The sequence below is a fragment of the Rhinolophus hipposideros genome (genome assembly GCF_964194185.1).
Source record: "Rhinolophus hipposideros genome assembly, chromosome: 1".
NCBI classification, from domain to species: domain Eukaryota; kingdom Metazoa; phylum Chordata; class Mammalia; order Chiroptera; family Rhinolophidae; genus Rhinolophus; species Rhinolophus hipposideros.
The window spans coordinates 84,715,438-84,739,905 of NC_138047.1; the positions used below are offsets into that span (position 1 = coordinate 84,715,438).

The 24,468-nt window shown below is 43.4% G+C and overlaps 1 protein-coding gene across 5 annotated transcripts in view; it reads right to left on the reverse strand.

The window, feature by feature from the left end:
* The window catches only part of TBC1D1 (TBC1 domain family member 1), a 201,610-nt gene that overhangs the window by 39,705 nt on the left and 137,437 nt on the right, over positions 1–24,468 (reverse strand). For all 5 annotated transcript variants that reach the window (XR_013993874.1, XM_081057659.1, XM_081057658.1 and 2 more), the window contains one exon: positions 2,607–2,792. Coding sequence is in view for 4 of the 5 variants with exons in the window: in XM_081057659.1 (XP_080913785.1) it covers positions 2,607–2,792 (186 nt within the window). In the remaining variant the exon portion in view is untranslated. The remainder of the gene's footprint in view (positions 1–2,606; positions 2,793–24,468) is intronic.

Genomic DNA, 24,468 nt, shown 5'->3' on the forward strand with positions numbered 1-24,468 from the left:
TTAATTTCTTTCCCAAAGAGCATGGCTATTAGCCTGAACACTTGATCAATTTCAAGAGCCAATCCCAGTTGCATTTAACTTTCTTTTTAAAAGCAATTAGAAAAAAAAAAAAAAAAAAAAGCAATAGAACGACTGTCTCTCTCGTACGTAGTATACTCCCTGGCTGGTTCTTGTCAAATTTTGCTTCTGTATTAAACAAGAAAGTTCTATTTTCCAACACAACTTACTAAATATTCTTAGGTAATTCATAACCAAACTCTTGTTGATGATTATTTTTCTCAGCAATATAGGTACTGTACACAATAACACAATGCTTTCTGAATTGCATTTAGCAAGTTCATTGTTTGCTCACCACAGAGGTAAACATGTGCTGAACTTTACAGAGCTAAGTAGAGACATGAATTCAAAAACAGTAAAAATGAAAGTCCACACGGGACTGAACGCTGCCAGATGAAATGAAGAAGCAGTAGACGATGCTGGGAAGGGCCAGTCACCTTACACAGCACCTGGGAGGGTGCTCCAGGTAACCTTAGGAAACGTCCTTGCTCACTCTGGTCTGGGCAGTCATCATTTACACAGCTTTACAAAAAGCTTTGCTTCTGTGGCACCCTGAGCTCATCGATTATAGTCACTAGTTTTCCCAAGAGGCCAGCAGCATCAGTCCCAGTTTACAGCTATTTCCTGATTTTCTGGGGCTGTCATTTGCAAGATTGGCCCAGGTAAGCACTAAGGTTCTTGACCTACATGATGAACATAACTCCCAACCAACATACACATGCATGTAAGTGCTGTGCTCCACAGCTGTCATTTAGCTGATGACACACTCAGGGGTTCCACCGCTATCAAACCTCTTCTAGACATCTGCCTATAGAAGTACCTTCAGAAACACACAAGAACCTGGTAGAAACAGCGAGTTGGGGGAACACTTGGCACTCGCCGCTCTGATAGGCCTCACTGCAACGTCCCCGCCCATGGCCCATCTCCCTCAGCTTCGGGACTGCGTCTACACCCATACGCAGCCCCTTACAACAGTTGAACTACTTTCATATCAAAGGTCTTATTACTGTCTGCTTCACTTTTTCTTTTCGGTCAAAGATAATATAATTATCTGGACTATGGACCGTATTCATCTGATTTAATGTCTTAATAACTTTCAGCTCTATGCAAATAGCTAGCTCATTATTAAAAGATGAAGACTGACAATCAAGGAGGAAGTTTAATGAAATGTGCAGCAGTCCCCCCTTATCCATGGGGAATACGTGCCAAGCCCCCCAGTGGATGCATGAAACCACAGATAGAACCAAACCCTGTATACACTATGTTTTTTCCTTATATATCATGCACACCTTTTCACTGAAAGGAAGCACTTTACAGCTTCTCTTTGTCATATACCAATTCCAGTGTCACCACTGTTGCTCTTTGGGGCCATTAGTATGTAAAATAAGGGTTACTTGAACACAAACACTGCGACACTGCGGACAGTCAAACTGATAACCCAGACAGTTACTAAGTGACCAACGGGGGGGGGGGTGGTATATCCAGGGAGGATACACTGGACAAAGGGATGATTCACATCCCAGGTCGGACTACACGGGACAGCTTGAGATTTCACCACACAATTTAAAACGTATGAACTGTTTATTTCTGGCATTTTGCATCTAATATTTTCAGAGTATGGTTGACCATGGGTAACTGAAAGCCCAGAAAGCAAAAGGCAGTTTAGTAAACTCTTTTAATAAACCACTGTACACTGCAGAATTTCGTTGGGCAGTGATAGCACGACTGAACTAGCTACCTGCACAGCCTCCCTCTGAGAGTGTGTCCAGACTTCCGGATAAAAACCCTCATTATTTTCTAGCCAGCCAGCGTTCTATAAGCTAAGACCCAGGTTCTTTCCATTATACCACCCAGGGTACATAAACTTAGCTACTTTGAAAATAATATTTATTGCTTCAAGTGACAGCATGGAAACAGGAAATGAACAAAATCTAAACTTTCAAAGTTCACATCTTATTTTGAAACTGACACGACCCTGGGCAGTTGCTTGGCTTCTCTGAGCCTTAGTTTCCTCTTCAGGCTGATACGTGCCTTCTGGAGCTGTCCTCAGGATTAAATGAGTCCGTCTACATAAAACACCTTGATATCAGTACAGGTAGAGCTCGGCTAATGCTGAAGTTTTCAGGTTACGTGCCACTCACTAAAAATGCACATGGAGTGAGGCTTAATGATTTATGTGGGATCGGTTCATACGTAACACCCAGGCACAGGCTATGGCTGAGAACAAAGTAGGGAGGGAAAGAGAAAAAAACAAAACAAAAACCACTTTTCCGAGGGTTAAAGCTCCCACAGCTGAAAGCTGTCTCTTAACAATGACTACATAGGAATACCTAATACAGTGGGCGAGCTCATTACATCTCCAGAGAGCAGTGTTAACTTTACTTTGACAAAGTCAATACATATTTTTAATATATACATATACATATGTATGTATGTTAGAATATCTTGCTTTCTTTTAAAGACATCACACTTATGTCTGATGTGATTCACGTCAGAGCCAAGATACATTAAGATCAGGCCTGCTCAGCATAAAAAAATGGCAAACCCACCTTGCAGCTTCTGGTTTTCCTTCTCCATCCTGAGGAGGAGTATCTGTTGTAGAATCGCTTTTTGCCACAGTTCTCGAAGCTCGCGAGGTGTCCTTTTCTTTTCCTCCAGCACAGGGCCAGAGGGTCTGTCTTCACAAACTGGCTCTAAAGGAGACCGCGGGGGAAGCTCTCCCAGCTCAGAGTAATCTGGAGAGGGAAAAGGACGTTTCAGAATGGTCGTTTTTCAGGAAAAATTTACATTTAGACATAATGCTAAACCAAAAAAATTCTGCTCGTCAAGATATTACATCATGCTATTACCCAAACTTACGATTCATGTTCTAATATGCACTGGAATAAACTATATCTGAGGCATAAATATCTAACAAATTACATATCAAATGGTAAGGAAAAGTTGTAGCAGCTGAGGAAACGTTCAAAGATACCTACTTTTTAAGGTGTAATATTTTTATCTACTTCTGAGTTAAGGACTCCATTAATGATAACAGCAAATATTCACAGGGTACTCACTATGTATCAGGTTGTTCTGAGGGCTTTCTGTGTAATAATTTATTTAACACTCAACCACCCTAAGACGTAGGTACTACAACTATTCAGTTTTAAAGAAAGCAAACTGAAGCACAGGGAGTTTGAGTACCTTGCCCAACGTCACACAGCTAGAAAGTAGTAGAGCCCAGACTGGAACCCACAGTCTCGCTTTCATGTGCATGTTTAACCGCTGTGTTATATGGCTAGGTATTTTGAAAGAAGAGTCAAACATTTTTAATAGTCAGTAACAGTGACCATTAACAAAGCCTCTTACCAAGTGCCGAGCACTGTGCCAGGTGTTTTTTTGTTTTGTTTTGTTTTTTAACTTGTATTTATTTTAAGTGTGTTTTTCCAGGACCCATCAGCTCCAAGTCAAGTAGTTGTTTCAATCTAGTTGTGGAGGGCGCAGCCCATGTGGGGATCGAACCAGCAACCTAGTTGTCAAGAGCACCACACTCGAACCAATTGAGCTAACCGGCTGGCTCCGTGCTAGGTGTTTTAGGTAGACAGACTCATTTAATCCTGAGGACGACTCCAGAAGGCAGGTATTAGTCTGACGAGGAAACTGTGGCTCAGAGAAGCTAAGCAACTGCCCAGGGTCATATGAACAAGCAGGTGTGTTGGGATCCCAACCTGTTTTGCCGGACTCAGAAGTCCATGCTTACCGCGAGATACCCCGACCATTCAAATGTTCCCGTGCCATCCGTTTTTCATTTCCTCTTTATTAGTTGAAATCTCTCGACAGTTCATGAACGTGTTCCTCCTTATTGCAGACACTGTGCTGCCGGTACACAGTGTAGCAACTCACAAATGCCTGCAAACACGCACAGAGAACAGCCCACCTGCTCGCCAAGGGGAGCAGAAGATCCTGTACACACAGACCTCATCCAACACGGCACATTCTTGGGAACTTCTATCTGAACTGAACCTAGACAAAATCACGGTCTTAACACGTGTCGTGAAATGCCCTTCCCAAGCTACTTGAGTCTCACACCACCACCATAATACAATATACAATCTCTTCCAACACAATTCCATGTTACGATTAATTTCCAGAACAGCTGTCCGCATTGACTGCTCATTAGCTTTACCTGAAGTTAGGTTTGTTTTCCTGCTATAGAATCAAACACAAGCTACAAAATGTTTAATTTTCCAAAGTCATTTGTCCACCTTAACTCCTCTTAAAATTACTGGATTAAAAAAAAAAAAAGTATAATGAGCATTAAGAATGCTTTATGACCTCTGTAGCATTTAAATGCTGATTATCAGATTTTTAATTTCATTATGATGCTATTCAACAAATGACTAAATTAAAGTTCTACTTCTTTTGGAGGTTAAGAAATGATACACAGTTTATGCACGTTAGAGGAGGATATGCACACAGTATAAATTTTTATTAAGTTGTATTCTGTGCGTAAAGTCTTTCTCTGTATTTCCTACCACCCCTCTTTTGAAGGTGTGCCACATCATCACCAGGGCGAAATCTGGTCAATATTAAAAGCAGGCATCAAAACTGCATATAAAGTATGATCTCAAGTTTATAATATTGTGAGAGGCAGTACAGTTTAGAGATAAACAGGTCAGGCTCTGGAGCCAGGCTGCCTGAATTTTAATCAATATTCTGCATTTATTGATTCTATGACCGTTAGTGAGTTGCTTAACCTCTTTATGCCTCAGTTTCCCAATCTGTCAAGTGGGAATAACAGCACATCCCTCACAGGGGCGCCACAGGAATGAACTGAGTTCATATGCATGACATAAACCACCCCAAACAGGGTCCAACACACAGCAAGAATCTAGTGGCTATCGGCTTTATTGTTTACTATCACACAGTCATTAGAAAAGCCACAGAAAAAAATACTGAAACATATCAAAATTTAGCCACTCTACTGGAAGCTCTAAGAAGTCTCAACAAGGCCACCTTGTCAACAAGGGTTTGTCCAGCACCAAGCACAGTCCCTGGTACCCAGGAGGAACTTCATAAACAACTGTCAAATAAAAGAAGAGATAAGCAGGTGCTGGGTTTGGGCGTGCTTGTTGTTCTTTGTATTTCCTGTGTTTTCTACAATCACGATAGAAAATGTTTTTATAATTGAAAAACTAAAGAAAAAGCATGCCAATCTGTTCTGACTTAAAGCACAGATTGAAAAATGTTCTGTAAAACATTCAGAAGACGATCAAGCCCCCCAATCCCTGTGTACTTAGGAACAGTCATCATTGAATACGGTAAACTTTAAATTAATCCTTTTTGCAAAAGAAATTTGAGTCAGTATTCTTGTTTAATCTTATTCTGCAGCTTGAAGTTTCCATTTGAACCCTCTCTTTTCTCTATCGTGGCTGTTGGAACTCTGCCGGACACAGCAGTTACGATTCAAGTTCTGCTTTAGCTCATGTTGGAAGTATTTACACTACCGCTGGTTCACAAAAGTCTCGTTTCCAAACAGTGGTTCTTGTGAGAGATCCTGGCTGGCGCGGCAGGCCCTGGAGCAGCAGTTCAAGCAGGATTTTAGAGTTCTCTCGTGTATACAAGAACCCCGGGACCAGTCCGATCAACAGAGCGTCTTTCCCACGAAGACAAGGGCTCATTTCACCCAGTCTACTTCCTCTAACCTCACCCTTTCTGTTTATCACAGCCTTTCTCCTCCCGGGTGTCTTGAAAAATCCTACCACATTGCTTTCAAGTTCTGGAACGTAACGAACAGAGCAGGTGTCACTCAGGCTGGGCTGACAGAACATGTCTGGGAGTTTAGGCTCCTTGGTTCCCCAGATCCATTTACTCTGTACCAACTGGGTTGCCGACAAGGACCACACGCTACAGAAGTTCACGAAGCTCCAGCTTTTGCTATTTTCTTATTCAGAGAAATCAGATCAGCCAAGAGTACAAGCATTGTTTGCTGCTGACGACTGTGAGCTTTAAGGCATAAGCTGCCTCCCGAACGTTCTCTGCTTTTGCCGTCTTTCTCATGTTATCTATCAATCACAGCTCAGTTTGTTGAGCTTTTACTTTGTGACGAGTCCTTGACACAAAGAAGCCTGTCTGATTTCCACAACCACCTCATGAGGAAGGTGATATTATCCCCATTTTACAGCCCGAACAACTAAGGTGCAGTGAGGTTTTTTAACTTGGCCAAGGTAACACAGCTAGTAAGAGTGAGAGGCGCAATTTGAACGAAGATGTATTTTCCTCCAAAGTAAAAAATGCTTAACTAGTGCTTCTCTAGCTTCTAGATGCAAAGCGTCATGTGGGTATTTTGCTAAAATGCAGATTTTGATTCAGTAGGTATGAGGGGAACCTGGGAATCTGCATATCCATCAAGTTCCCAGGTGATGATACCACTGGCTGCTTCTCAAAACACACTCTGAATAGTGGGGTTCACGCTACATTTTCACACTTCATACCTGCATGAGACTATGGAGTCATTACGTCAGCTCTTCATTTTCTTTCAGTGTTGGCCCTCGGACACAGTTCAAGTGCTGTTGTTGTCAGCTGCCTGAATTTAGGCCTTCACACATGGCCAGAGCTTGTCCCAACCTTGGGCAGGGTACCAAGGCCAAGTATAGAACACAAAGAACGACTGCGAGTACTAGTGTTAATTTTACCTCTGAATTAACTAAGTGAAAGCTAATCTACTGTAAAAGTCAGCAAACAAACCTAACAGTTTACAGCAGGGTTTCAACACTATTGACATTTGGGCCTGGACAGCAATTTGTCACAGGGGGCTGTTCTGTGCATTACAGAATGTTTAGCAGCATCCCGGGGCACAGCCGACTAGATGACAGTATCCACACACCCCAGCAGCGGCAATCAAAACTCCCCACACAGTGCTAAGTGCCCTCCAGGGAGAAAGGGGGACAAGACAAAATCATCCCCAGAGAGAACCCGATTCAGAGTAAAAAAAAAAGAAACCATCACTTACTCTCTCCTACACCCGGGGAAGGGGTAAAAATATATCTCCCTCACCCAGATTTTATGTGGTAACAATTACTGATGTTACAGTTTATAATCACCAAGAATTTAAAAATATTGTCTTTTGTTCATCTTAAGAGTAGCTTAGTCACAAAGTAGTTTAGTAATTTACAAAAGGGGGACAGATAAGTATCTCGTCTCTAAATTTGGCCTGGCTAACTCAATCCACGTGGGCTGTTTTCTTATCAATGCAAAAAGATCCAGACTTGGGACAAGGTGACAGCTCTGTAATGGGTCGTCTTCCATGTGCGCGCGCATTTGGGATGCAGTCCTGTGAGGGGCTGGGGTGTGTACTCACACGCGGGGCACCGAATGGAGTGGCAGGCTTAGAATAACAACACGAAAATGTCGGCCATTTGTCAGCTGAGAACCTTGTTCTAATACCACGTGCATTACTGTAACCTCGATAGTTCCTACACCAGTATTTTTTGAGTCCCTTCTATGCGCCCAGGATGGGATGTGCTAAGAGAGGCTGTGCTGGTCTCCAGAACAACACGGGGAGCTGGCTCCACGTATATTCTTGCTGAGAGGCTGCGGCGAATAGCATGCTGGCTGCAGCAGACGCGGAGCGGGGACGGGGCCAGCTCCACCCCAGGCCAGCCTGGTAGGTCCCTCTTTGTAAACACGTAGACCTTTTGGGTTCCAGTCCCTCGGTGCAAAATGTGAGAAATTACATTTACCTCTGACTGCCCCAACTGTGAAGACCACAGGCACTGACAAACATATTTATAAAGTCTGCAAAGCCACAAAACCGAAGGGCTGCAATAACACGTTAGTCTAGGATTAAATTTTACTATTCTGACATCTCCTATAATGACAGGATGTACAACACTTAAATTATGTAGACCTTCAGAAACAACAGCCGTCAATGGGTTTTAAGACTTTTAAAACCAGCCATAATTCAGGGGCCCTAAGAGACAACTGCCTCCATTTAAATCACTGCTGGGACATTCTCAGTAGAGTCCTAACTATGATCTATGCTGATGTGTGTCAGTATTTTAGGTGTCAAACTCTTCCCCAACTCTGTGCTGCTGCACTCTTCTCTCCCCCTGCACACACATGCGTGGGGAAGAGTCTGACACTGCATTGCTGGCGTGCACACAAAGCTGTGGCAGGGCAGGAGTAAAAGAACATGCATGTGGCCTCGTATGTGGCCAGCTACTGGCCCTGAAAAGTACAGGACACAGGGCTCCTTTCTTATATTTTTACAAGACACCGATATCAAGTTTTCAACTGCAGTTTTCCTCTTATAGACATGATATTAAGTCACGTTACGTGCTCTGTAAGAAAGAGGAGCTCCAGGAAGAAAATGAAGAGAAAGACCCTTACTGCTCCAATAGCATGGCTTTTATTGTTACCTCACAAGAGAGCGTATTGTAACTCTCTCCCTGTCCCTCTTGAAAATCCTGATCTCCCATGCCAAAAGAAAAATGTTTAAAATTCCAGTTATTACAAAACCTCTGTTTTAAGAACATGAATGGATTTTGGAAACGAGAATTAAAACTGAAGAGTAACTCTCTGGAGTCAAGTTAACAGCAGTGGGGACAAACACCTGCAACATCTGTTGTTAGCCACAGCTAAAGAAAATCTCTTCAAAACAGTAGAAGATGCAGATTTAAGAAAGGAACAGGCAGTCCTCTCTGAACAGGGTCACACTGTTTACAAAGCACGAACAACTTGACCTCTGCTACAGCACAGTGGAGATACCAGAAGAGCAGCGACTTCTGCGTCCCCTGCCTGGGAGACAGCAGGTGCATAGGGAAGTCCCCAAACAAATGAATTCATTAACCCTAAAATAATGTAACCCTCTAAACCCTACCATGACTTCTTTAGATGGTTTACGGAAAATGATTTAAAAGAAGAAAAAAAAAACCCTGTTGTTTTTCTACTGTTGTATTTTGTGTATTTTATTCCTAGCTACAGGAAAACAGATTTAAAAAAAAAACCCAAAACATTCAGGTGGTACAAAAAAACATTTTTAAGTTTTTGCCACATGCTGCTAGAAATGCGGATATGAATACAACACAGTCCCTCAAATTTCTACAGGGTGATGTTCATTGTAGCATTATTTAGAATGGCCAAGACATGGAAACAACCTAAGTGTTCACTGACGGATGATCAGATAAAGAAGATGTGGTGCATATACACAATAAACTACTCCTTAGCCATTTAAAAAAAGGATGAAATACTGCCATCTATGTTAAGTGAAATATAAAACAAAAAGTAACAAACAAAAATCAAACTCACAGATAGACAACAGAATAGTGGTTACCAGAAGGGAAACGGGGTGGGAGGAGGGCGGAGTGGGTAAAGGGGGTCAAATATATGGTAATGGGAAGAAACTATAGACTTCAGATGGTGAGCACGCAATAGAGTACACAGATGCCGAATTATAATCTTGTGCACCTGTAAATTCTAGAATGTTGTTAACCAATGTTACCCCAATAAATGTAATAGTAATTTAAGATTTTCAACAGGGTGACTGAGAAACGTGCATGACTGCTAGGAAATACAAAGAAAGTATCCTAGAAGTAAGTTCGTCAAAGAAAATGTATTTTTCCTGTTTGTCAGGTCAAGAGCAGGGGCCCTGGAGCCAGATGCTGATATCCAATTCTAGCGCCACCACTAATCTAGCTGCTTAACCTCAAACAGGCGGTCTGACCACTTTACACCTGTTTTCTCATTGACAAAATCTGGATAAGAGCGCTTATCTCACAGGATTAGTGTAAGCATTAAATAGGTAAACAGGGAGGAAAGACCAAGCCCAGCACGTAGCAGCATTCAGTAAAATCTCAACCATCGTTCTTCTCATTACCATCAGCAGCAGGTTTTGGTCGTTCATGAAGGACAATTAAAATTCAGACAGGTGGAAATGATGGGAGCCATTTTAGGAGAGGCATAAATATGGAGAGGCATAAACAAGGTGTGCTGTGATCAGTAATCAATCATCCAATGACCCGTTTTGACTAATGACCAGACGGTGTGCATGTGGAAACAGAAGACAAGAATGGTGAAGCCTAGATTAAGGGAAATGTTGAATGCTTGATTACTTTATGTATTAATTAGGAAGGAATCGGGAATTATGAAAGATTTGGGCTTTTTACAGTTTTTAAAGGAAAATTTATTCCAACGATGTATTCTTTAGCCCTGGAAACATATCCTGGCTCAGCTTAGTGGATCAGACAAATGAAGGGCTATTATAAAACAACGTAAAAAGTGCTAGGGAAAAAAAGGCTATGAAGACAGAATAGAAAGCCCAACCCTGCCTGAGATGGGGCGCGATGGGAGGTGAAGGTACGTGCCGGGGAGGCAGGCACACAGACTTTTAAAAAAAGAAGTGGCCAAGATATGCAGAAACGAGAAATGGAAGCAAGAGCTCTGCAGGTCTTTATCCCGACATCCTCCCGAATTAGCTACCTGGGGTGAGTTTCCAAGGCTTTACGAAGTTGACTTCAATTCGAGGAAGCCAGAAGCCCGGATTCCGCCTGGCTAGGGGTTATGATGACAGCCCAAAGGAGCAGCAGGAAGGCAGCACAGCAGTGGGGAGGCAGGGAAGAGAACCAGAAGAGGCATGGAGAATACGGCTGGAGGAGAGGGGGCTCCTAGAGACTCGGGTGGGCGGGCCACGAGGCCCTGGCGTCCCCCCTTCCCAGCTGAGCTGTGACAGCAGAGGCACAAAGCACCAACAGCTTTGTTTCCTCCCCAGTGGTGGGGAGGCAGTGCTTATACAAGTCGAGGCCCACGTAAACTTGAAAAAAACCAAGAAAATACTGTACACAGATGAATTTTTGTTCAATGCACTAGATAAAATTAGCCTTTGAAATAAATGGCATTTGTTTTTGCATCTGCAAGGGGAATAATATTGAAGGCTGAAGGTCTCTTGTTTAAAAACAATAAAACTATGAAGAGGAACAAACATTCAGCCTCAGTGGGAATACAAAATGCAGACCTTTGTCACAGTTTGCTCTCTCTCCTATTATGTCACTTATATAACCCTGAATTTCAAATTGTGGTCTTGCAATTGTATGATACACCTTGCGGTGGAAAAGCACCACCACCACAAAAGGTCCCTTGGTCAGTGCCACCAGGATGTGTGTGAGTGTGAGGGGTGTGTCTGGGGACTTCCCACCGGTGTCCATTGCATGACGATGGCCTTAGCGCCCCCCTTTCCTTCCTTCTTCTGGATTGTGGGAGAAATGGTTAGCAATCACAGGAACACAGAAACTTAGGGCTCAAAGGGGCACTAGAAGATGACCTACCTAACTCAAACTTCCTCCCTTCCCAGATGAAAAACTGAGGCTCGACGAGGTACAAAGTCCCATTTTCTGAGCACTCACTATGGGCCAGGCAGTGTGCTGTACAAGCACCCATGGATTTCATCCTCACAACCACCCAATAAGTGAGGTTTTTATCCCTGACTCGTTGGTGGAGTCAGGACTAGAACTCAGACCTCAGGCTGCCTGCCCTGTGCCTCAGGGTGATGGGAACAAAGGCACAGAGGGAAAGGAAGCGGCCCCTAATGACAGCAGTGCTGCCACTTCCTAACCAGGAAATAAGTGTGCCCCAAACCTCTCTGTACCTCAGCTTCCTCACCATTAACAGCATGTACCTCCCACAGCTTTGTCACAGGGATTAAATGAAAAATCCCTGAGAGCATTCAAAACAGTACTTGGCCAGGGGTAAGTGCTGAATTTCTATTACCACCATTATCTATTTTATTCTAAAGCTGCAAAATCTTTCTGCTGCATAGAAATCTCCACAAAAGACTGGGGCTATGGAATAAAAAAGAAAAGTGGGGAAGACAGACACTTATTCTATGAAGAAAATAACAGTGTTGTCCCAGGGGCACCCTCCAACAACAGGAGGCCCCTGGACACCGCCTAAATGTCCAGGACCTGTGGTCACGAGAGGCATGGAAGCACTGGAGGGGCATGACCACTGTCACAATGGCTGGGACGCCCTTTTGGCCTTTCTTTATGTGGCTCCCTTCCTCCTCCTGCACAGCGCAGCTCCAAGGTCACGCCCTCTGGAAAGGCTCCTCCTGCCCCTCCCTACCCTGTTAGATCCTGCAGCGCTTCCTTTGTGCTCCTGCAGCACCCTGGCAAACCTCAGGCGAGCCTCTGTGATTCTGAGAACGGCAATCAGAGGCTGACAATCACTGCCCTGAGCACAGATAATCCATGCAAGGAGCTCCGTGAAGCTGGAGGTCAAGGCAGCCGGGAGCGTCTTGGAAAAGACAAACAGAAGGCAGAGGAGAAAGGCTCAGTCTAGAGGGAGGGGACAAGGAAATGGTGCACAGGAGTATTAGGTTGGTGCAAAAGTAATTGTGGTTTATAAGGTTAACAACAATGGCACAAACCACCATTACTTTTGCACCAACCTAATAGAAACAAGCAAGGCTCTTATGTGACACACAATCCCAGGCCCAAGCGACTGAGGCTCAGCTCTTTTCAACAGTTTTAGTCTTAAATTATGTAACACTATTATGAAACTTTAAACTTTACAGATATCTACATGTAGATATCTGACATTTATGTATATATGTGTGTGTGTATATATATACATACATACATACATATATATGTATGTACATATATGTATATCACTTTATATATATATATATATATATATATATATATATATATAAAGCTCTATCAGAAACACATTACAAATAGGGCATTAATCACTGCTCCGATCAATCAGGCATTTAATTCATCCCAAGAACAATGAAGAAATGAAACCAACCTCTGTCCCCAGGAAGCTAACACTAGGCCACCAGGACAGGTGGGTGTGAGCAGTGGCAGACCATCCCGCAGGCGTGGCAAAGGTACAGAGGGCCGTCATGGAAGACCCACCACTAGAAGAGATGATGAGCTAAATCTGACCCTTTCCTGAGGATGGAGAGAATGGTCAAGTGCTAAGTCCTGAAGCATGACTAAGAAGGATGACTGCCAAAGAGAGGGAAGGTCACTCCTTGTGAAGTATAGGAACGAAAACAAAACATCATGATGAGTTCAAGAATGTCAAGTAGTTCCCCATGACCCTGGGAAAGCAGTAGTGTTGGGGGTTGGGGAGAGGAATGCATGCAGATGGTAGGAAACGAGTCAGGTCAAACAGGGAAAGGCCTCCGGTGCCAAGCAAGACCACTGTCCTGACACAAGCTTCAGGGAAGAGGTGAAAAAAGGACCAGCCATTAAGTTCTGTCTCTGAGAGCCAGTGCGCATGAACTATGTGGGGACTTGGCCACACTTAGCCCTTTGATCTCATCATATGGCTTTTTAAAAGGGTGTCAGACCATCCAACATTCATCATTTAAACTTGATAGTCCATGACTAAGCTGCTGGTCAAGCCCACCCTACTTGGACCTCGCTATGGGTTTAGAGGACAAGATGTCTCCCTGACCCTCCTCCCCACCACTGGGCATGGGGTCACCGTCAACAGAACCTCGGCCCCAAGTTCAGTCTGTGGGGGCAGTTCTGCAAGCGTGGTCTCCGGCCTGGCAGCTTCTCTATCACCGTGTTGCTTGTGGGAACTGCAAATCCTCTGCCACACCTCGGACCTACTGGGCCACAAACTCTGGGGCAGAACGCAGCAACCTGGATTTCAACAACTGGAATTCCAAGAACCCCTGGTCTTTGGCATTCAGCCACTTTACTTTAGGTTACAGGTTTGTCTTAACTGGTGGTTTCACGTTATATGACACTAAGGAACAGGGGTGTCTTTTGAACAAACTATTTCAAATTAATTAAGCAATAGCTGCATCCACTATGGATGACATGGCCACTAAATACAATTTTAAATTGTAACATATCTTGCTTTTCAAACAACAGCCAAACCTTGCTTTTATCTTTGTTAAAGGCAACTGTTTGAACTAAAATTAATACCATTTTCTTAAGAAATGCATTCAGAAAGTGGTCCCTCCCTGTTGACCCAGATCAACTACCCACACTACTATACTGATAATAAATGTCCTTCCAGAAAAACTCCCAGATATGAAACATAAATCGTCCCAAACATCGATCAGTGAGTCACCCGACACAAACAGAAAACTACTACTAGAAGCTATAATCACGATTTCTCAGCTCGTGTTATTTAACCATCTGCAGAAAAGCAGCTCATTTGTTTACAGCACGCAGCCAGCCCCTCCTCTGGGCCAGCCTCCTCCACGCAAGACAGCCCCTGACTCCATACTCTGGGAGGAGGTGTGCTCAGTTTTGCGGGGCCCTGTCTGCCTCTCAGTTTCTACTGAGGCAAGAGAAAAGATGCCTAGAGAGGAGACCAGGCTCTTCACCCTCACATCTCCCCTGACCACAGCGCGGGGTGTCATGAGGGTCAGAAGAGACCTGGTAAGAACAAAGGGGCTGCATTATGAAATGAGAGCCTTCCCACTATACCCCACGGAGGTCTGTCAGCCAAGTCCATGCAGGGGCCAGAGGAGTGAGCGATGGAGAATGGAGCTGTCGTAGTCAGCTCAGGTTGCTATAACAACCTGTCAGAGACTGAGTGGCTTAAACAACCAACATTTGTTTCTCACAAGTCTGGAGGATAAAAGCCCGCATGGTCAGTCCTGGTTTGCCTCCTTGCTGTATGCTCACAGGGCAGACAAAGAACTCTGGTCTCCTCCTCTTCTTACTTATAAGGAAGGAAGGCACTAATCCCATCATGGGGTCTCTAGTCCCATGACCTCATCTAAACCTAATTACCTCTCAAAGGCCCCACCTCCAAATAGCAACACATCAGGAACTAGGGTTTCAACATATGAATTTGGTGGCAGGGGACAAACATTCATCCCACAGCAGGGTCAAATGTGGTTCTAAACTATCCCGCCACTCCATTTCAGCCTCACATGTCTAAAACTTAATGTTTTATAGGGCCTCGATGAACTGTCCATGAAAAAGACTTCTGTCAGCAGCCAAGAAAACAGCAAAGTTTTGAAAGCACAGGTAATAAGGTTTCATTATGATAGAAAGGAACAGGATGATGTTTTGAGTCCCGAGAAACCGGCAAAATTAGGATTTTTTTTTTTTCCACCAGAGGGAAGGGAGTGCTGGAGGCCAGCAGGAGGAATCCACATGAACAAACACACCGAGGTACTCTAGCTCAGAGCCACCTCCTGAATGCACAGCACTTCTGCCCATTAATGTGGCCATATGATGCAAGGTGGCATCTTTTACATTTTATATTTGTGGCGTCTTGTATAAACCAGGTCCCAGATAGGACTTAGAAGTGGACTGTCACGTGGCCTACCTTTCTGCCCCTGCTTCTGCACCCGGCCAACCTGCCTCCTTGTCAAAGCAGTACAACTTGACTTGCCCCACTGCAGAAAGCAGACTTTGAATGGTCCTTCCAACCCAACCCACTCCAAGGCACCAACCAGGCAGACACTTAACACACATGTGCCTGCTCCCAAGTCCTCAGGTGACCCTGGAGTACAATGCTGATGCCCAATTTACAAGCCCAACTTCCAATTAAAATCACTTAAACTACCCATAGGATGAGGGAATTAAAAAAAATAAAGGACACCTTTGCATTCGCAAGACATGAGACAAACACAGACTTTCAATACAGAATCAGGGAAAATACATTCAAGGCAAGAAAATATTAAAATTTTGTGAAAGAACCAAGAGTCAAGATATAGCTACTGCCAGGCACTTATAATATAGATGGGTAGATTTTGTGTATTTAATTTGTACTTAAATAACACTTTTGAAGCTTGAAGTAGGAATGAATGATTTTATCCTGATAAAGTTAAAACCCCGAAATCATTAAGGTTTATGCCACAAAATAGCACTGCATTGATACAAGACCATAACACCCCCTCTGAGGAGTTTGAGAGGCTCTTCCCCTCTGCAGCCCCAGATTTCCAATTCAGAAGCTTGAACTTTGCTAAATTCGAAGCCTGTGTTTCCCATCCTTTCTTCCCCCTTGGTATTTGTTATCTGCCTCCTTTACTACACTTGCATGCACCCTTATCTAGCATTAAACCCGCTTTCAACCCAATTCCTAGGACAGCACTTTACATGCAACTGCATCAGAATACTTGTATGTTTAATAACATGATACATCTCCCTCAAAGTGTCATGGGCAAGGACTGTATCTTGTATGCAAATTTTGGACTTTTCTTAGAAAACCATATTAGTGTACCTTGATGATGTGATAAAGACTAAGTTAGAGAAAGAACCATCGCGAGAGGTAGGAAGACCAGCTATTGCAGCCATGGAGGTCTAAAAGGTGAGTCTGAGTGTCGTCAAGGAGTAGGATGGAAGGGGTAAGAGGCGCTGTGGAAGGAAGGAAGGAGGGAACTCAGAGAATGAGTCCCTGAGCTTCCTACACAGCATCCAATTGCAAGTGTCTGGTAAAATGATTCAACGACGGCACAAATTGGCAATTTTCAAGAAGTAAAGCCCTATTTTTTTCCCCCTCTGGCCCAGCTGAGGGTTTTTAGATATGCTGACTGGCTCTCCCCGCTCCCCCCACCCCAAAAAAGTAATATTTTAACTGACTGCAGAGAAACTGGAAACATTAGAAAATATGAAGAAAAAAAGGAAAAAAATTACTTATAATGTTACCTCCCAAAGATAAGTGTTCTTAGTATTTTCACACATTTCTCTCTGGTCTTCCCTTAGATTTTCACTGAACATGTCACTGTACTTTCCGTACCCGGCTCTGGGTTTCTGTCAGCATTGCATTGTGTCATCTCCTCAGTCCTTGAGTACCCTTTTTGAAACATCTTAAGTGGGTGCAGAGTCTGAAGTACCTGAAGCACGCCCACGTGGGAGGAAGACCAGAAGGGCTCATCACCCTAGTCCCACATAAAGGGGTCGGGTGGGCATATGTAGGACTCGCCTCCAGAGAGGAGCACTTGAAGCCATTCAACTAAAAATAATAGAATAGAAAATGAGAACGTCACATCCCAGTTCTATAATTCCCAGAGGAGAGCTGGGGAGCCCTTTGGTGGGAACTGCTGGGAAAGGAGAAGAAAGTGGGAATGGGAAGCAGATGTCGTTACAAGGGGCACAGGGAGAGGGGAAGGTGGGGAATGTAAGAAAGCAATGAGTGACCAAGGAAAAAACATCAGAGGGAGTGAAAGAGGAAAGGTCCCAAAGGCAAGTACAGGTGATCAGCAAAGGCAGCAAGCAAACCTGGGTGGGGGTTTTGCTGGAACAACAATCCTGCAGCGAGAACTCTCATTAGTCTCTGAAAAGGGATGAACTGCCAAAAGCCTGGGTTTTGCTGCCCTCCACCCTCCCTCCTGACGCTCCTGCATCTGTGACTAAAATATCTAACCCCACCCGTCCCATTACACAATGCTTATCTGGATGTGATCTAAGGCCGAAATCCATGAAAGGAAGCCCGTGACTGAAAAGTTAGGAAATACTTCTGTGCTTTACGGGGGAGAGGGGATGGGGAAGTCCACGCTATGAAACAAGAAGTTTAAAATAGTGAACCGAATTCTTCTCCCAAGTCAACACAATGGTCATTGGGTTATATGTGGCAATGTGACCTTTCCACCTGGAAAACCCCAGCCTCGCTACTTTCCTTCTAAGTGGCCATCGTCTGAAGGAAATCAGCTTGGGAAGCAGCCTTCTTCTGAGGTATCCATGACTGTTCGACAGTTGGAGAAGTTGGGTTTTAGCTGGGTCGAATTTTGGGCTTTGAAGTTTTCAACTAGAAATTGGAAACGGACTATATGATCATTGAAATGGCTTCCATCCCTCAAAGTCAGTACACCGATATTCATTTAAAACCTCAACAGATTTCAAACACTTCAATTTAATCTGGTTTGCGAGTTACAGTGAACACATCAAGTTCAAATGTTCTTTCAAAACTGTTTTTATGGTAAGCAAGTTTCTTACACATTACCACTGTTTACTTCACCCAAAAAAACTCATTAAAGAGGCGATGGTTCCTTTGGAAGTGTTCACTGACCATAACTGCAGATGGCATATACAAGAGCCCACGCTTCCATTCGGAGTTTGTAAGAAGTGAGAGTTGTCACATGTGCACAGGACAAAACAAAGAGGGGAGAAACTGGCTGCTTTGATCGGGAAACAAACTAATGTGGTAAAGACTCCAAAGGAAGTGGCGCGACACAGAAAACCAAGTACTGCACACTCAGCTCAAAAGCGGCATCTGAAATGCCGAGGAAGGCCAGCACTGGAGTCGCCAGGTCTCACCTCACTGCAGTCGTCAACCTCTGGGACATCCTGAAAGTGACACACCGTCTCACATCTTGCTGCGATGATTTTAAAGAGGGAAACACCTATGACTAACTTCTTTGGAATGATTGTCTTTTGTCTCTGCCCATCAAGAGTTTGAAAGAGACGGTGTCCTGTGTCTGTCGGCATGCATGGCCCTCAGACTTTCCCACCCCTGAATTCAGACCACAGGGCTGCTCCAAGAGGCAGGCCTATCACCAGAGGTGTGCATCTGGGGTGATGCAGAAGCATGAAACTGCCGCCTACGGAACCAGGTTTTCTTTGGCTGTGACTTCAGGTGATGATGGGCACTTGGCCAAAAAGCTAAAGCCATTGTGCAAACCACCAGCACCACCAGCATGGTACCCAGGGGGGCCAGAGAGGTTCTTTTCGGCAATGTGAGTATCCTCCATATAGCAGAGAGTCTCTGATTGTCCAAGAACATTCTTTTGTTTGTCCTAAAAGTCCAGTATTGTTAAAAGAAAAGGCGAAGGGAAGTGTAATTAAAGAATGGCTGCCATCTGTGGAGGCAACTGAGAAACCAGCTATTTATTTGTATTTCCTTCAAACCCTATTAGGAACAGACTGCCTGTACTCTTTCATGAAGCACAAGCTCCAGTTTTTTGGGTGCTTCCTGTTGCCCCCACATCCCTGACTCTATGAGGTGACTGGTGTCACTACGCCTGTGCGACAGCTGAGGATTCTATGGCAACGGCACCTGAAGCTCACACCTGAAGGAGTCAGGGTTTAAGCCTGGACCACTTCTGCTTCTGGCCAGACAACCTGAGCTTCCAGGGTCCCAAACTGGACACTCCTGCTGTCTCTTCACAGTGATCTAAGAATTTCTCCAATTTCCTTTGCCTAAGTTAGTTAAAGATGGATGCCTTGTCCCTTACAGCTGAAGGAGTCTTGTCTAACAAGGGCTTAATTTATACCAAGGACTGTGCTAGATTATGAGCATGATCCAAGTATGGTTTGAGGTTGTGTTGTTCACTAGTGTCGCTTAAGCACTAAATAAGCCCAGTTTCCGGTACTTAATGGGCACTAACAAATAAATGTGGAATGCGTGATTTGACAAAGTGTAAAAAAAGTCCATACTCTTCAACTCAACAACAAAAATCCCAAATAACTCAATTAATAAATGGGCAAAGGTCTTCAACAGATATGTCTCCAAAGCTGATATACAGATGGCCAACAAGCATATAAAAAATGCTCCACATCACCAATCATTAGGGGAATGTAAATCAAAACTATAATGAAATACCATCTCACACCAGTAAGGATGGCCACTATCAAAACAAAAACAAAACAAAACAGAAAACACCAAGGGTTGGTGAGGATATGGAGAAACGGAAACTCTTGGGCACTGTTGGTGGAAACGCAAAATGGTACAGTTGCTATGGAAAAGAGTGTGGCAGTTCCTCAAAAAGTTAAAAAATAGAATCACCATATGATCTACTTCTAGGTATACAAAGTCTGACATTTAAGTTTGCGAACTTGTTGCAACGACGTTGCTAACCTTTTTTGATATTAAGGGGATTATTCAATATGAATTTGTACCAACTGGACAAACAGTTAACCAAGTTTACTATTTGGAAGTGCTGAAAGGCTGCATGAAAAAGTTAGACGACCTGAACTTTTCGCCAACAATTCATGGCTCTTGCATCACGACAATGCACCACTTACACGAGGGATCTAAAATGGTCCAACTCATAGAAACAGAAAGTAGAACGGTGGTTGCCAGGCGTGGGGGAAAGAGAGAATGCAAAGTTACTGTTTAATGGGTATAGAGTTTCAGTTTTGCAAAATTAAAAAGTTCTCCACACCCATTGTACAACATGAATATGCTTAACACTAACGACCTATACACTTAAAAAGAGGTAAGATGGTAAATTTTGGGTTTGTTCACCACAGTTGAAAAACTTTTTTTAATCCACAGTCTTAACCAGGATGGTACATTGACTCTCCAGTCTTTCTGAAATTATACGTGACTTTTTTCCCCTCAAGTGGCCAGAAGCCATTTACAGAAATAGTCAGTACAGTGGGAGTTATCAACCAGCACTGAGTGTCACTTGACTTTTCCTCATGACACACCAAGAAAACAAAGGACCAGAGGCTGGAATAAGGCAAAGGAAAAGAGCTCACAGGCCCCATTTTTAAAACTCCAGCAACTCGGAAAAGGTGTGCAAGGGAAGGGTCTTGATGTAAATGAAGATCTGAGATTCCAGGATATCCTCCCAAAGGTCACACCAATTCAAAAATGAAATCAGAACATTCCCAAGCCCTATCTCCCTGCAATCTGGACATGTGTCCCCTCCCTAGATGTGTGAAGGTTTCCCAAGGCACGCACTTTTTTGCCTTATTTAGGCCCAAGCTATCATTTGTGATGCAATACTGCCTCTCATGGAAGGAGACAGTTACTGCCGGCCCCATTTTGCAAAGGAAGGAACAGAGGTCAGATGGCAGGCCCAAAGTCCTAGGGATTCGGGAAGCAACAGTGTCACCACACAGCCCAGACTCACCCACCTGCAGGGCTCCTAACCAGGCTGCCCTCCAGTCAGCCGTCGCCAGAGAGCTGACCCTGGACACTATTCTTAAACAATGCACATGAAGGCTCATGTGGGCATTATGGTCTTTGAGCCTCAGTCTTCTCATCTGTAATGTGAGGCATGGGAGTCAGAATTACTTTTCTTTCTAATAAGAAAAGATCCAGATAATCTAAGTTATCGATAACATCAAGGAGAATTTATTGAGCTCCACAGACTCGGTGGGTCTTCTGGGTTTGATTTCAGCAAATTATGGCTGTCATGTTCTCAACTCAAATCCTGTTCAAGTTTAATAATTTCATAGAACTGGAATGGGGCAGGGGGATCACCAAATGACCACCTGGAGTTCAGAGAAAAGTGATTTTACAATTGGGTCCATTTCCAATAAATCTGAATACTTGCTACCATCAAGATTTGTGACAGATATGTGTTTCTATTTTAACCTTCTATAACTCAATATATTACAAATGATTCTCAGTTAAAAATTATTTTTTCCTACTATCAAAGTACCAGTACATTATGAAGTTGAAAAAGAAAAAAGGGGAAAATATCACCTATCACCATACCATCTCCCAACTTCTATAGAATAGCAGTGTTTTATTTTTTCTCCATGTATGTCTCCATGTGTATTTTTTTCATAGTATAATCTGAGTAGTCACAATGAAATATCCCTATTTGGTTACTATTACAAAATCTATCCCTGTATCCAACAGACATCAAGCACCATCTGTGAACCAAGCCTTATGCCAGGTCCCAACTCTAACAAGACAGTGTTCCGACCTTCACTGAGGTTAAACTGGGTTTTAGAAATGTGCCGCCTATTGGATAGCCACGTGCAAAAGAATGAAACTGGACTGTTATCTGTCACCATGTACCAAAATTAATTCAAAATGGATCAAAGACTTAAGCATAAGACCTGACACAATAAACTGCATTGAAGAAAACATAGGTACTAAACTTATGGACCTTGGGTTCAAAGAGCATTTTATGAATTTGACTCTAAAGGCAATGGAAGTAAAAGCTAAAATAAACAAATGGGACTATATGAAACTTAAAAGCTTCTGCACAGCAAAAGAAACCATCGACAAAATAAAGAGGCAACCGACTGGGAGACTTTTGCAAACAGTTCCTCCGATAAGGGTCTAATATTCAAAATATACAAGGAACTCATGAAACTCAACAACAAAAAAACAAACAACCCAATTGAAAAATGGACAGAGGACCTGAAGAGACATTTCTCCAAAGAGGATATACAAATGGCAAATAGACATATGAAAAAATGCTCAACATCGCTAATCATCAGAGAAATGCAAATGAAAACCACGATGAGATATCACCTCACCCCAGTCAGAATGACTATCATCAACAAGACAAATAGTAACAAGTGTTGGAGAGGCTGTGGAGAAAAAGGAACCCTCATCCACTGTTGGTGGGAATGCAGACTGGTGCAGCCGCTATGGAAGGCAGTGTGGAGGTTCCTCAAGAAATTACGAATAGAATTACCATACGACCCAGCAATCGCTCTCCTGGGTATCTACCCAAAGAATTTGAAATCATTTATACATAAAGACACGTGTGCTCCAATGTTCATTGCAGCTTTGTTTACGGTGGCCAAGACATGGAAACAACCAAAACGTCCTTCGATAGATGAATGGATAAAGAAGTTGTGGTATATATACACAATGGAATACTATTCGGCGTTAAGGAAAGATGATATAGGAACATTTGTGACAACATGGATGGATCTTGAGAGTGTAATGCTAAGCGAAATAAGTCAGACAAAAAAGCAGAGGACCCTATGATTTCACTGATATGTGGTATGTAAACCAAAAACAACAAAAGAACAAGACAAACAAATGAGAAACAAAAACTCATAGACACAGACAATCGTTTAGTGGTTACCAGAGGGTAAGAGGGGTAGGGGGAGGGACATGAGGGTAAAGGGGATCAAATATATGGTGATGGAAGGAGAACTGCCTCTGGGTGGTGAACACACAATGGGATTTATAGATGATGTAATACAGAATTGTACACCTGGAATTATGTAATTTCATTAACAATTGTCACCCCAATAAATTAAAAATAAATAAATAAATAAATAAATAAATAAAATAAAATAAAAAAAGAAATGTGCCGCCAATGCTTGCAGTGGCTAGGCACATCTTAGTGGCTGCAGGAGTGTGTCAGACCTGCCAGAGGCCAACTTGCCGCATACCACATGTCTGAGGCCCAGGGTGAACCCAATGGCTCGCCAGTCATTCCTCGTCCAGGGCACCTTAACCACCTCTAACCGCTGAGCTGTGTGACAACTAGTTTGCTCTAAGAATCCCAATTCTTATCACAGGGTAAAGATAGTAATCGAACTCTTTCTCAGTAGAGGCATCTTTGTCAAAAAGTCAGTCAGCTTCTATCCAAGTACTTCTGGTAATAAGAAATTGACACAGTTGCCCACACAATTTTACCTACTTCTGGATAACCATTACCTTAAAAAGCTGGTAAGCCCCCTTCCCTTTCACTGGCCCTGTCCCCACCTCCTCCCCACAGCCCAGATAATATCCTGGGTGGGTCCTTGCTGCTGTGTTGGTAGCATGCTTCTCCCATCCCCTCTGGGATGTGTTATCATGAACTGAGCCACTCAGTACTCAAACAACTGAAATAAAACCAGGTTGGCAGTCAGGTCACTGGATGGCTCTGGAGCTAAGAGGTCATACAGACTTGGGGGCAGACAGTGATGAGCAAGCTGGAAAAGCTGGTATGTAGAATAAAGAAGAGACCAGAAGAAAAAAGAATTGCATGGTCCCAAAGAGAGGGAGACTTGCTTTGTTCCTGACAACCTCCTAGTTTCCAGGTCTTATCTTTACCTAGATTTCTACAGGTCTCCTTCTGATTAAGCTCCTAGAGTCATTTTTCTTTCAACTAAATGATCATTGACTAAGACGGCCTTACACTCATCTGTTTCCTGAGCATTCCCTGAGCACCACATCTATGCAATGGGCGTTTGCAGATGACTAAGGAGCTGAAAACAACTCCTCTCTCAACAAACTAGAAAGTGATTGTTGAATAGGCAAGAAGAGAAGATATTTAGGGAAAACAAACAGGTTGGTTATAATCAGGTTTGGTTCAATGGAAAGAGAAGTGAATGTGGATATGACAACCAAGATTCTAGTGCATTCTACCACTGACTGCCTGTATGACTTTAAGTAGGTTCCTTACCCTCTCCGAGTGTCGGTTTCTTCTGTAAAATAAGGAATGTGGAACAGATGCCTCTCACCCACTTGCTTTTAGGATTTCTTGAAAGCAGTGGACTCAACACCTCCTACATATCCAGTAACAATGTCTTCAGGAGCATTGCGAGTTGTAGAAAATCTTGCCTACGCCAGAAGTTTACCACTTCAGCTAGGAGACTATACAACACAAGCAGCATGCTGAAGGCGCTTGTGGTCGAGTGACAGAGTCAGGGCGAAGGGAGGCTTCAAAGACTTCCTCAGCCAGAGTATCACGTCCAAGAGAAATGTCTGGGATGAGGGAAATGTTCTAGAACTGTGCTCTCCACTATGGTAGGCACATGTGGTTCCTGAACACTTGAAATGAAGCTAGTGTGAAGAACTAAAATTTTTATTGTA